The 14131-nt window shown below is 48.0% G+C and overlaps 5 protein-coding genes across 5 annotated transcripts; 3 read left to right on the top strand and 2 right to left on the bottom strand.

Annotated features, from left to right (window-relative positions):
• Positions 1 to 734: 734 nt before the first annotated feature.
• On the top strand, positions 735 to 2104 carry FSST1_007277 (uncharacterized protein; the record flags this gene model as incomplete). Its single annotated transcript, XM_083224045.1, has 5 exons — positions 735 to 1012; positions 1065 to 1087; positions 1134 to 1498; positions 1554 to 1594; positions 1642 to 2104. 5 exons carry the CDS (start codon positions 735 to 737, stop codon positions 2102 to 2104), a joined length of 1170 nt encoding a protein of 389 aa, XP_083083238.1.
• A 1064-nt stretch (positions 2105 to 3168) lies between these two features.
• FSST1_007276 (fructose-2,6-bisphosphatase) lies at positions 3169 to 4661 on the bottom strand (the record flags this gene model as incomplete). The annotated part of the gene is made up of 4 exons (XM_083224044.1): positions 3169 to 3687; positions 3739 to 3852; positions 3904 to 4493; positions 4556 to 4661. The coding sequence occupies 4 exons, from the start codon at positions 4659 to 4661 to the stop codon at positions 3169 to 3171; spliced, it is 1329 nt and encodes a 442-aa protein (XP_083083237.1).
• Positions 4662 to 7610: 2949 nt separating this feature from the next.
• Positions 7611 to 9087, bottom strand: FSST1_007275 (aspartic peptidase domain-containing protein; the record flags this gene model as incomplete). The annotated part of the gene is made up of 2 exons (XM_083224043.1): positions 7611 to 7918; positions 7974 to 9087. The coding sequence occupies 2 exons, from the start codon at positions 9085 to 9087 to the stop codon at positions 7611 to 7613; spliced, it is 1422 nt and encodes a 473-aa protein (XP_083083236.1).
• Positions 9088 to 10768: 1681 nt separating this feature from the next.
• Positions 10769 to 12157, top strand: FSST1_007274 (uncharacterized protein; the record flags this gene model as incomplete). The annotated part of the gene is made up of 1 exon (XM_083224042.1): positions 10769 to 12157. One exon carries the CDS (start codon positions 10769 to 10771, stop codon positions 12155 to 12157), a length of 1389 nt encoding a protein of 462 aa, XP_083083235.1.
• A 305-nt stretch (positions 12158 to 12462) lies between these two features.
• FSST1_007273 (uncharacterized protein) lies at positions 12463 to 13293 on the top strand (the record flags this gene model as incomplete). The annotated part of the gene is made up of 1 exon (XM_083224041.1): positions 12463 to 13293. One exon carries the CDS (start codon positions 12463 to 12465, stop codon positions 13291 to 13293), a length of 831 nt encoding a protein of 276 aa, XP_083083234.1.
• Between the last annotated feature and the right edge of the window lie 838 nt (positions 13294 to 14131).

Below are 14131 nucleotides of genomic sequence, written 5' to 3'. Positions count from 1 at the left end.
CATCACACATCTGCGGCGACAGACTGCCTAGCCTACCTCGTTAGTTGGCTTGCGGCCCCCCCTACAAACTCTATCGATCGCTATTCTGGCAACACGACGGCCGTTCGACCCATCATAGACGGCTGTGGCTGGGATTCAAGCAATTATTGTCCCATTGTTGTGGATAATGACATAACAAGATTACCAGCGACCAGGGACGACTATCGCGCGTTGGTTATCAAATGCAACCAACAAGGGAGAGAAAGAGTCTCGGCACTTGCTATGCCGTCTGCAGCATGTGCGCCCTCTCCCTGCAGCTTGAAAGCTGAACTCTGCCTGTCTCAGTGTAAAATGAAGCGGTGTCCTTCAAAGCTACCTGCCCTCCACAGTCGGAACGTCGGATTGACATATCAAAGCGCCACGTCCTTAACATCCAGTCGTTAGTCTGCGATCTGCTGCAGCCCATTGCCCCGGGTGTTATCCTCCGCTTAACCCGCCTGTTCGACAAGACCTCAACTTGTTGAAATGCCCTGATTGGAACATCGAATACTCGGTGGCGCCCAAGTTGTTTTTGCTTCTTACAACAATCTTGTCCATTCAATATTAATTTCGCTCATGGCCCTTGGATTCAGCGACTAGGAATTCTCTCTGTCATTTCTCGAGGCTCGACGTTACATGGACAAATCCCAAGTTGGCCGATAATCCGCGAAACTCACAAACCACCTAATTTGACGCAGCCGTACAACCATGATACAATGACTACAGAACCGAAGAGAGGCGGGATCCTTATTCCACCATGGTTCGAATATCATCGACCAAGCTGCTCAGACTGGGCGATCGTCAGTATTGTGTTTGGCATGACGCTCTGTCTGACCTTGTTTGGACTTATCCGTGTGTCTATTCAAACATATCATCAATGGAAACGCACCCGAAGACTCACCACTTATATGGTTCTAATATGGCTTGAATTGATTGCCAGTGGAGTTATTGGAGGACTTGGTTGGGGTTATGTTCGTGGAACCATTCGTCCAGGGTATGTATATTTTGTTCTCTACAGCATTCACTGGCTAACAATTATCAAATAGCTTTCTAATATACTTCTTCATCTGTATGATGTTCAGTCTCAGGATGTATACATATACTAATATCGGCAGTGTTCCTATGGGTGTTTCAGATCCATTGCATTATGCAAATTATTGTCAACCGAATTGCCCTCCTCCACGTTTCACCAACCATCGTTCGACGACTGAAATGGGGTATCTTCAGTATTCTTGCTCTTATCAACATCTCAGTCTTTTGTATCTGGATACCCGCTCGCCTGCAAATCAGCCAGACATATATCGATATCAACGATGTTTGGGATAGAATTGAGAAAGGCATTTTTGCAGTCGTCGACCTGGCCTTGAATCTCTACTTTGTCTATCTAGTCCGTTCTTCTCTCATCGCATACGGCCTCAAAAAATATGTTGTGCTATATCGCTTCAATCTGATCATGGTGGTTATCTCCATCTCCATGGATGTAAGTGCCACTTATGGAGTACAACGTGCAGCGCAACTGACTAATTTGAACACAGATCCTCATTATTGGCTCAATGTCATTACGGAATACCTTCTTGTATGTCAAAGCTCTCAAGTCGAGTAACCTCTCTAATCTTGAAACAGATACGTTGAATTCCACCCTCTTGCATATTTGATCAAGCTACACATCGAGCTGTCTATGGCTGAGCTCATCGCAAAGATTGTCAAGGCCTCTGGGCCGAATCTAGCCCCTTGTCGTTGCGCCTGCCATGATGAACCCAATCACATATTCCTCCATCAAATGCAATCTCGACATAGTGCTCCAGCAACCACCAACCTCACGTCTCCCACCATTGGAAGACTCCGCCGCTCTTGGCCGACCTTTACAAGGAACTCACACAATCGTGAGAAGCGACGCGGAGTAGGACGACTTTTATCGTTGACCTCAACTCGGAAGACCTCACGGAAGAAGCAAAGTACCAAAGACAACCAACCACAACAAGAAGCCTGGAAGTCAGACACCAACGTACTGAGAGACTGTGGCTCGCAGAGAATGCCAAGTTCCACGGAACAATCTAATAAAGATTCTCATTCACACAACGACTGAGACATACCGATGATAAGCAATACCAACACAGCTTGAATCGACATCTCGATATACTCATTTTCTTGTCTCGGTAGACGGCTCGGCCCCACCGAACAACTGCCGGTACACCCCGGCTTCCCCCACACTCTCCACCGGGACAGACCGATAAGGTACTGCCGGACTGAGAGATATCTGCTCAAAGGCGCAGAGGGTCCTAGGAAGCCCAACCTTTCAATTTCAGAGCACAGAAATACATGATCTGAGCCTGGGTCATAATACCTTAAGATGACTCACTATCTTGTTCCTTGTGCTGGTAGTCAAGTGTTTTGGTCCCCTCAGGACGTCTTTGCCAGTGCTACAACGTCTTTGGCTAACCCAGGGACAATTCAATACTCTTGGCCGTTGAGAAAGAGACACTCACACATGCGGGTTCCTATGTGTTTAAATGAAGCCCGCTGAAGAGTCTGGTCTTGAGCAACTTCAAGCAGGGCGAGGAAGACAGAGAATCCTGGAGGATCAGTGAGGAAGCACGGCAAAAAGCAGCAACAGGCTCATCGTGAGACGAAACAGTGGCTCAGATCCCTGTGCTAGGTCGAATCGTAAAAGCGTATAATACACGATATTCATTTAATACACGAGTAAAACAATACAATCAATCAAATACTTTTGATCTGGTCACGATGGCCCCTTAGATTGCATTCATCATGTCTTTTGATATCATTGTTTGTAGAGACGCTGGTTGTTTTCCAGCTTGATCCGCTATTAGACAAATAGCAAAAGAACGCCGTTAATCCTGTACAGATCCATGCCCGAGCCCTTTCGTCGTGTCTTTGGTGACACTATGCCGCATACGTTTTTGTTTCCGAACACTTGGTTCCGGCAGATATCCTTCAAGCTCCCCCTTATAGCAAATAGTCATAGAATGTTCCCAAAAGATGCTTTGTCATTTCGTCATGCTCCCAAATTTGTTCCAGATGCGTGCTCATTCCAAATCATAAAACAGCCGTCCGCTGCGCGGCAAGACACTATGTACCTCCGAAATATAGGCCTTCCACTTGGCTTCGTCGCTGATGCTGCAACGTCAATTACATGACACCAGGAGCTGGGTTCTCGTGCTTAGCGGTACTGCCCTTGCCTCTCCATGTGCTGACGGCAGGGATGTTGGCCTCGTAGCGGACTTCCTCGGTGCCATAGGCGCCGGGCGTGAGCTTGATTAGTGTGTGAAGAGGAACATTCATCCAAGGACTCTTGGTCTGGTCCTTCTTCATGAAGTATGCGTATATACATCGAAGCACGGCCTGGTGAGTGACAATCAGAATGTCCTCACTGCGTTCAAGCTCCATGATGATGGGCTCGAGACGGATGACAACGTCGCGATATGACTCTCCGCCACGGTAACGGTAGTTGTACTTGTCTTCGTCACGGGCGGCAAAGTCCTCAGGGTATCGGTCTTTGATTTCCTGGTAGGTTAAGCCATCACACACACCTGAGTCAAGCTCATCAAGTGCCTTCCATTGGAGTTGGTTGTAGTGGTCAGGAAGGAAGCGAGCAGTGGCAATAGTTCGTCGCAAAGTTGACGTCCATACTGTAAGCGGGCGATCATCCTATTTAATGTTAGGCAAGGACAGAAAATTTGGAGCGGGACAATCACTTACGCCGACTGATTTTCGGACAAGCTCGGGCAGCTTTCTGCCGTATTGCTCACCACGGGGAGAAAGAAGGGTATCACCACCAATTCTTCCGTCGATGTTGTACAATGATTCGCCGTGCTGTGAGTTTTGTTAGCAAGCTTTCAAAGAAAAAAAAAACAATTTACTCACCCTTGACAGCCAGACAGAGCGAGGGCGGATGTGAAGGTTCATGAGGTAGTAGACAATTCGACTTTGGAGGTAATCCCGGATTCGGCTGATGATGACTTGCTTGCCAACATCCATGATCTTGAGGTAAGTCAAATGCGACTCCTTTCCCTCGGCGTCAATGGTACAGTACACCTTCTCATAATTGCGAATGCGGTTGCGGAAATCAAGGGCGGCAGTCTCGGGGTCCTGGCCTCGGTAATCTGGGCTGGTCGTCTTGACATCGCGGATGTTGGCCATGATTAGCTCTTCATCGTCACACTTGCTCTCAACGAAGAGAACTTCAATGCCGTTCTTGTTGCAAACCTCCAACACCCACTTGCGGCGCTCCAACGTCGAGTTTGTGGCGTCAAGTATACCAACAATACCACCGGAGCGGAACCAGGCTAGCATGTCTGCAACAGCAGCTTCGGCAGCGGCGCGACGGGTGCGCTCTCCTTCAGGGTTATTGATATCGAAAAAGTCGGCCGTGGGCTGGGGAGCGTCATTACGGCGGTAGTTGCCGACGTTGAATGTTTGAGCTGGGATAGAGAGCCATTGGAGATATCGCTGGGCTAAAGAATTGATCGGTTAGCGACCGCAAGGGGGAACGCCCGCTGGTAGCGACAAAACTTACCTCGTTGGGCGATATAACTTTTGCCTCTGGCTGGGAGACCGACCATGACCACACAGATCCTGGTATCTTCGGCCTGAACGCCGACGCCGTTGGTTCGAGAAGGCATTTTGATTAGCTGGGGTGTAAGTTGGGCGGTGTGAATTGAGTGCGGCTGCTACTGAGCAGAAAAATCAAGGACTGGGAACGACAAGAGCTTGGGAATGATCAGATATGATGAAGCTCCAATACTGCAGACACATGAAATGGGGGGGAAAGTAGAATAACAATGACCCAATCGACGATTGCTGATGAAAGGTCAGGCAAGGCAGGTAGTAATCGCGTGGACCGAGGTAGAGTGTGAATAGGAAAGTACGGCCTCGATAACTTGCTCCCGTTGGTGATTGGATCCAAATGCAGTTCAGCTGAGATCAAAGGAGGAAGGCACGGCAAAGAGAATACAACAAGCGCGTTCCTTCTCAAGTTTAGGTCGATGACACAGCGAATTGACCCCAGATAAAGTGGGAGTGACCAAGCCAACGTTGGTAGGTACTAGATACCGTAAACGTGGGTTCCGCTTGTAGTGGAGAATTCGTTTGTCGATAAAACGATTTACCTCCGTTTTGTGTTTGTTGCGACCAAGACTTTGATTATGGTCGACAGAGATCAAGACACAAACGACCCTGAATGCGATCTGCAGCAAGAAGTGATCCGGAGCAATGGAAGCTGAGCTTCAGGGAGAAATAGTTTCAATATGAGATGAGGGGATGGGGGATGAATGAGGGGTTGTAATTTATGGACGAAGGGAACAGAAGCTACTTTAGCTAGCTGATAATATGATATGCACAATATCAAGCTGTGTGAGGGGAGACTGGGAAGTTTAAGAGAATAAGACGAGGTCAAGTGACGGAAACCCAAGGTGAGGTAGGTAAAAGGGTAAGGATAGGTACAGTAGCGCAAAGGTACATATGGTATCCCCGATCAGTAGCTCGGAATTTGACTACGTTAGTAGACAGTCGGTTGACTTGACTTGATATTGAGTAATGCTAATATTAGACCGACCACACCTGACTTGATTGACTGATTGTGAAAGATACTGACACAAGTATTGCAGTATTGTTTAGTCAAGGTAACCAAGTTTGCTCCATGGCAAAACACGAAAGGAGTAAAAAAAATTGATTGAACATGCGGCTTCCATCGTCTTTTCCCAAGGTCGCGGCTCCATCATGAATGACGATGGAATGGAGCCAAGCCAATAGGATTACGTCGCTGCCCCGCCAAAGCCCGCCTTCATGATCCACTACCGCGGGTCAGAAACACCCCCGGCCGCTCGGGATGGACGCCGTGTGTGCGTGTAGAATTCCAGGCCCCGGGACGGTCAACGAAGCCCTGTAAATTATAGCCCAAAGGCCTCAGCCAGGCTCTCCACCCTGCAAATTTCTATTCCTTTTACCGATGAGATGGCGGGGGAGGAAAGCGGTACTCCGGGTGTAGAGCTGCTAGAACAGAAAGCTGTAAGTTACCTAGAGCTTTGGCTAGCGTCTTAGCTCAACCCTCACTGCAGATGTCTCGTCTCGTCTCGTGGTGGTACATCTCCGGATCCTCCCGGTCTAATCCCGAGGGGCAATCCAAATATCAGGTATTCTCTTTGTAAGGGAAGAGTCGAAATAAAGAATGATAAAAAGTTTGTAGTGTGTTCCATAGTGTACTGTACAGCAACGAAAAGTAGTAGCCCTTGCTATGCGCATTTAGGCATTTCACCCCAGACGCCGACAAGAGGCCGAAGCACTACTCTACTGCACCTCAAGTAGACCGACATGGGACTTTGAGATCCGAATCTCATCGTTTTCTTGTCCCGTGCCCCCTTCCGGGCCCGTCAGCCTCAGACAACGACGTCCGGGGTGAGCTGCAGGAACCGCCACATAAGATGAGCCGCCCACGAGACCCTTTGATGGTCCGGGTCTGTCCGAGTTGACACCACTTGCATCAACAGTGTTGTGTTGCTGCGATATTATGACTTTAAAAGATAGAGTTGCCGGTTCCCGGACTAGGTTCTCGACCGATTCTTGCGTCGTAACGCGTGTTGTACCTGGGGTTATCCGTCTTCTGACCCCGTCTTTCATTCGATTTAAATTTGTGGTGTGATATGATGAATACACTTCCAGGTCCTGAACCTCGAGACGTGGGGTCCCCTCTTCACCCCAGGTTTGGATCGCTTGCCAGGTCATGTACTGTAGTGTACTTACACCGCTTCACGGCCTCACGATAGTAGACCTTGGGTGGATCGGATTCGCTCGCTTCGGTAACAAGAAACAGCTCGAGCCCAGTCCATGAACCCCGTTATGCAATCCGGAAGCTGTAACAAAAACAGATCAGAATCCCGTACCTTGCTAGAAGCTCAGATGTTCGAATGCCCTATTGTTTGTGGTGGCGACGGAGATACAGCTGCGTCGCCTTTCATCATAGTCTTGTGCTCTCGCTTCCAATGTCAAATTCAAAGTGAAGAGTAGACAAATGGCGAGACTTTTTCTCTGGCTGTTCGGTGAATACATTTTGTTCGATCTCGTGACTGAGATCAAATGCTTGACCTTTAGAATGTCAGCAGACAAGCGGAAAGATAGATGACAAACAACAGGAAATGTGGCCACGAGCTTGCACTGATACGTATTCCTTCCCATCCATATCGTTTTATCCCATCATCGTACAGCGAATCGTGTCGCACAGTCGAGAACACAGCATGATGTAACTCTTGTGTCGGCACCTCGAATAGATCTCCAATCCCGGCTTACACGAAGGGCTGTTCGGGCTGAAGATAGTGTTTGGGCCCATGTGTATGCGATCATACTTCTCTGTGAGTTAGCTCTTCGCATAAGATAACATGGTGAGAACTCTGGACATCATACATCACTACAAGCTGGAGGTTTAGGCAGCACGTACCATCGGAATTTCATTTTTTTCTCTCGCCCTCATAGCAACTTGATCTTTGTACAACCTAGTCGACAACATAATGTATGCTCCTGGCTGTCTACTCCACCTAATGTGTGTTTGTTTAATCTTTGACGATAAATGGCCGTGTTGGCTAGTCTCTCGAATAGAACCGCATTTCTGCACCGCCAACATCAAAGACAGCCACGACATTCTGCAAGAACACATCACCCAAGACATACGGTCCAGATCTACCAGTAGAAATAGCCAAAGCACACTTTTCTTTGGTTGGATCGGTAAGCTCTTGGTAGATCATGTCGGCTGGATTAATCCAGAAGTGAACGCCTGAAATAATGACTGCGAATCGAGGAGGGATAGCTTTGCAGTCGACGAAGTAGCCTCCCCATTGGACCATGTAAGTAGCGGGAGGGTCAAACGATCTTGCGATGGCTTCAGCCAGTGCTTCAAAATGTGGTCAGCCAAAACTCATTTGAGTACGCCACAAGACTTGACTAACGAGGAGGAAGAAGCATCATTGTAGTGCCTGTATCAACGATGTAGGGATACTTTCCCGTGTCCATAGTACTTCCCCATTGGAAGCCATCTGGAATTATGGTATAAAACGAAGGCTTCCAAGCAGTAACTTCCCGTTCAACAAGCTTTGCCTGCCGACCTGTCAGCATTTCCAAAGGAGAGAAAGCCTTTGCAAGGCCAAGCCGACTTACAATTATGAGGTCTGTGGATGCATATGATCTGGGGTGCCAGTGCATAGGAGGAAGACCGCCCCATGCCAGTACACCGTCGCTGGTGTTTCTATCGATAGTGACACTGAAAATAGGGTCGATCAATCCTTTCAAGATGGCGCTGGTCAACCATGGAGCATAAGAGTAACTGTTCCACTCCTCCTCATCGACCGGATCATTTGGATCGCCAATATAGGCGCTTGTGAGTGATGGGTAGGCAAGCCCAAGAACACCAACAGTAATGTTGTCACCGTGCCAGTATGCTTTGCTGGCTAATCCGACTTGCTGCCCCGAAACTGACACGCCTCCACATGCGATGTCAGAAGTACCCATGGGGCCTGCCACATCTTCGCCGGATCCATAGCGTCGATGGAAGTACACTTCAGAGATGTCCTGAAGAAAGCCTTGGATGTGAGGTTGGCCAAAATTGCACGCAGCTTGATTGCGTTTGTCACCCACGCTGTTTTCGCACCTGAAACCGGTCTTGGCGGCCCACGTATCTGAGCTTCCAGTGTCAAAGATCAGCCAAACCGGAGTCTGGTCCCAAGTGCACTGAATTGCATAGGCAGTTGAGAAAGCGCCAACGGCGGTGACATTCTGATGAGGAGTGTCCTTTTCATGTGGCTGGTCAGGTCGTGTGAGAAGGGAGAGCGAGGGCCTCGGGTAGGCATCATCCTGAGTTTTGATCTTCTTCAGTCGCGACACATAGACGACGGTTCGGTCGGGGGACTTGGTGACGGAGAGAGCTCTGGCTCGTTCGAAGGAGAATCCATTCAACGAAGTCGACAGATCCCAGTTTCCCTTCCCTACTTCACTGCTCACAACGGCAGAAAGCACAGGACATAGGATGCTAGCTATGAGGACGGAGATCAGATGGAGCGGCCCCATGTTGGCGATGTGTAAGTGAAAGAAGGTAGGTGACCGAAGAGAGTGGAGGGTCAGGGTATATTTTAGGCAGAGGTTGAAGGTGCCTTGGATAAAAGGAGGAGATGTTTCAGAATGAAGCCTTCGAAATTAAAATGGTTATAATAAGCGGAAGCCTTCGGTTCTCTGAAAGTGCCTTGGGAGTGCCTTTCTTGCAGGTGGGAAGGTGCCTGCCTAAGCCCGATGCTGCGAGGAAGGTGCTACTCGGGCCTCACGAGGTAACTACCATGCTAAACAATACCACCGATACTTCCAACAGTCAGTTACAGTCTCTTACACATTGCTAGAGACCAAGGTCGTATATAACCGATGTTCGTTGTTGTGTTCTGGCACTGATGCAAGTTACCGAAGCGAGAGACATGAGGTGGTCATGCAAAGAACCCCCGAATCTGTGTCACGACCGCAACAACTCTTGATAGGCATAGCCAAAAGAAACGATATCTCACCTAAGGGTCAGAATATGCGAGAAGATAAGACATTGCAGTACATTCTGATCTTTTGACATCTCGATTCCAAATGACCTCAACATTCTCTTTCTCAACTCTGACGTCCGGTAAGCCATTCTTTTGATTTATTTTTAATCCACGAAGCAAAATCTCAAACACATGGCTTTTGTATGTCTGCCAACATCAATGTCCCAGCTTTTTGCAAACTCTCTTAGCGGCTTCGGCATCAATTTGTTAATCAAACGGACAGACGTCCAATAGCTTATATCCCCAGCGCTTAAAAACTTACATAACAACTCGGATCCCTTATTGAAAAGTGGTTTCCCAAAAAGAACAGTGGTTGTTCATGACAAAATCACTAGCCAGTAGCCTGCGGGTTGTCAGATTGTCAAATGTCTAGCTAGTGTCTTTCAAACAAAGTGGCGTTGCGGAGAACAACAGCCAACTAACTAACTAATTCCAGAACGTTACACGAGCCAAACTCCTGTTTTAGCCTTGCAGAACGACCCAAATACTTTGTGGAATGAACACTGGTTCTTCGAGTTCTAGTCTACATAGTCCGGATGGCTTATCTGTACGACTCCAAACTCTGCATCTCACAATCCAAACACAAAGATCCTTTTTCCAGAACGGGAGCGAAAAATGTGGTCATCCACCTCTTATCTTCGGATTATACGCTTTCTCATAGGCTACCAAAACGCAGAGAAGCGATGACTGGGTCAGGGGTGCTTACATTGTCAGCATCTTGCTGCATCCTAGTAGGGCTGACAAGCGGCGATGGCGATTCATCACCAGCGCTACATTTGACCCTTTTCAGCTCAACACCGTGGTGATGCTAATTGGCCCAGAAAGGAGCCCAAAGATGAATTAGAATCCTGAAATCCTGGCATGCTTGTCCCCGGCTTGCCTATCGTGGGCTCAGGTTCGTCTTACAGTATCTTGGCCAGCTTACGCATCTGCTCAAGGTGGATTTCCAGATGGTGGAGTTTGCATCGCCTACTAGTAGTAGCAGGCTATCTTGTGCTATGACACAAAATGAGTATGGAGACCTGGGATGGCTCTAAAATATAAAGGTAGTTGTTTTGTTCTCACTTTCCAGTTGGTTCTTGCCAGACTTCTTCCATCTTTCTCTCTCTACCGCTGATCACAGACGCTCTCTTCTTATTCCAGCACCGATATCTCTCATTAGCATCACAGTCATGCCAACCCTCTCTTCTAATACAGCTGAACCAGTAGCTGGTCAAACAGCTAGCACCGAGAAACCTCATCTTGTTATCGGAGCCACTCCTGCAGACGGTCACACATACCCTTTGATACGTATCGCAGAGGATCTTATCCGTCGTGGTTATGAAATCACTTTCATCGGAGGTGATCAGTTCGAAACCGCTATCACAAAGATCGGGGCCAAACATGTTAGCGTTAGATCGATTTTCAATCCCAAGTTCATGGCAGAGCGTGAGGTCATCCCTGCCGGCCTTCCTCGGCTACTGTACGATATCAGACATGCCTTTACTGGCGAGACTCCCTATCGCTGGGAAATACTCAAGAGAGTCCTAGAGGATATTCGCGCCGAAAACCCAGAGCGTGAGGTGATCCTCATGCCTGAGACATGCTTCATGGGCGCCAACCCCATTTCCCTTGGTGCACCTCTTCCCAAGGGCTATACTACCCGTCCCAAGGTGATCAATTTGAATCCCATCCCTTACATGGCTACGAGCATTGACACTGCTCCTTTCGGCCCTGGTCTTCCTCCCGATTCGACCGACTCTGGCCGCGCAAGGAACCAGTTCATGAACCAGATGATGGTTGGCGGCCCTTTTGCCGAGGTCATTGCCCATCAGGAGGAAGTTTTGAAGGAGCTTGGGGCTACCGAGATTCTCGAGCCCCAAGTCCCTTTCCATCACTGGGTACTCATACACGACTTGACTCTCCAGTTGTGTCCTCCCAGTCTCGAGTATAACCGGACCGATATGCCCTCAAATGTCAAGTTTTCTGGTTGCTTAACACCAAAGCCCACCTCTAGCGACTTTGTTTATCCTGCTTGGTGGGATGATGTGAAACGTGGAGACCGTCGCATTGTCGCCGTAACTCAGGGCACGATTGCGCAAGATGCTTCCAACCTCATCATTCCTACCATCGAGGCTCTGTCTGATCGAGACGATCTCCTCGTCGTAGCCATTCTTGGCCGAAAGGGTGTTGCTCTTTCCAAGGACATGGCCATCCCCTCCAACACCCGTGTCATCGATTATCTTCCATATGATGTTCTCCTGCCTCACGCTTCTGTGTTTGTCATGAACGCTGGTTACGGTGGTTTCCTTCACGGCATAACAAATGGAGTTCCTCTAGTTCTCGCAGGCGAGACCGAAGATAAGCCCGAGATTGCTATGCGTGGAGAATGGAGCGGCGTCGCTGTTAACTTACGAACAGGACAGCCCACTCCTGAGCTTGTTAGAGATGGTGTTGAGCGAGTTCTTTCTGATAATAGCTTCAAGAAGAGAGTTGATGAGATTAAGGCGGAGAATGAAGCGATGAATGTACACGACTTTATAGAAGAGCAGATTCTCGCTATCAGAGATTTGGAGGTATAATAAGATAGCTTTGTTTGTTACGGAAGGGTACTATTAGAGTAGGATTTTGCGAGTTTATGTAGTCATCAATTAATTTCTTGGCAATCATCAAGAAGAAGTCGCCGAGTGCGACATTGTTGTTTGCTCCGTTTCCTCAGTCCGGCTCCGTTTCCAGCGGAGCCTCGGACCGTCAATTCAATGCATCCGACGGCCCCCAATATTCAAGGGAAATGTAATCTCAGCGTGTTGTTTTCGTATAAATAGCTTCGTGTCATCCTCTTACGAAATTATACTCAAAATGTTTCTGCACGAACTGACTACTCAGAATGTCTACCGTCAAAGAATCACCCTTGGCCTCCATGAAAGAGCTCGGCAGCCCGTTCGTGTTGTATTACTGCCCAAAAGAGTCAGCATCAGCCACCAATTCTGACGATCCTTCTCTTATCATCATTCTATCATGGTCAAATGCTCGCGAAATTCACATAGCAAAGTACATTTCTGAGTACCGCGCTATCTATCCAACATCTGCTATATTGCTCTTCCGATCTTCTCCCATGCTCTTCTTGGAACTCAAACGCCGTCGCCCTCTCTTCAAAGCTGCCCTACCAATTCTTACATCTCTTTCAAGTGCAGATGGTACCAAGCCTCGATTTCTACTCCACATCTTCTCTAATGGCGGAGTCGGCTCTGCCGTTACCTTGTGGGAGTTGTGGGAGTCTGCACTCGGAGACAAGTCAGTTCCTCGACATGCAGTTGTAATGGATTCGTGCCCGGGATACTTCCATTGGAGACGGGATCACCATGTGATTTCTTTGGACTTTCCGTGGTTTATGTCACCTCTTATCTGGGTGATTATGGCTGTTGGTTGGGTGTACTGTATGTTGATCCTTGGGGGGATACCACACAGGCCTAATGCCATGGCACTCAACACCTCGCAGAGGATAAGTCGACAGACGGTGAGAGCATATCTATACGGTGATGCAGATCTACCAGTTAGTTTCGAGGACATTGAGTCTCATGCACTCGAGGCAAAAGGCAATGGTGCAAATGTGCGAACAGAATTGTTCAAAGGAGGCACCCATGTTGCTCACGTTAGAGTTGATGCAGACAGATACTGGAAGATTGTTCGAGAGACCTGGGAAGGGAAGGCTGTGTAAAGTAGCAAGTGTTGGTTCTCTGTAGATTCTATAGATTTGATAATCTTGCATATAGATAGAGCAAATACACATATATTACATCCATTTCTCAGTTCCCTGAGACCAATAAACACCCTTTATCCGTGAACCCAATAGCCCTAACAATTACCGTTTCTGTCCATTAGTTCGGGCCCATGGCGATGATCATGTTGATAAAAAAAGCATACCGCCGATAACCCAGAGATATAGTTAATAATGTACAAGTCCCAGAATAACGCCCTATATCGTGCATACCTAATGTAAGCTCAAATCTTCTGTCTCTTGTGATTATCGCCTGAACTCGAACTTGAACCCTCGTCATTGGTGGGACTTCTTTTACCCAGGCTACTCTGGGTATAAGTTGCCTGCTGGAATAGCATCAAATGGCTGTCATCCATACCGACACCCTCATCCTCTTCGTGGCATACAGAGCATTCTTGGTTGAAGCTGTGCTCTTCCACTAGGATACCACGCTGACAACCACCAAACCATCCCATGTTTTTAGCATCGAGACAGTTTAGCTCTTGTGTCAGGTCAACCCAAGTCTGATGTGAACCACAGCTTGTGCAGTGCCCCCTGAATATTATCATTCGACACATTTTGTTGTATAGAAGAAAAGTTTGGTTGTATCTCGACGATGAATGAGTGACGAAACGTCAGGAATTGAGTTTGGGAACTAGTGGTTGATGGTCAGCAAAGATAAGAAACCCGAGATATTGTGGTATGAACGTACTGAGAAATAACTTCCAATGTTGTTTGACTCTTGTAATGGAAATTGTCGCGATGTCTCAGTAGGATGAAATGCCGAAAACCAAATTGG

The sequence above is a fragment of the Fusarium sambucinum genome, chromosome II (assembly GCF_050947815.1).
Source record: "Fusarium sambucinum isolate potato_lamoka chromosome II, whole genome shotgun sequence".
Classification (NCBI taxonomy): Eukaryota; Fungi; Ascomycota; class Sordariomycetes; order Hypocreales; family Nectriaceae; genus Fusarium; species Fusarium sambucinum.
This window is presented reverse-complemented; position numbering and strand designations above follow the sequence as displayed.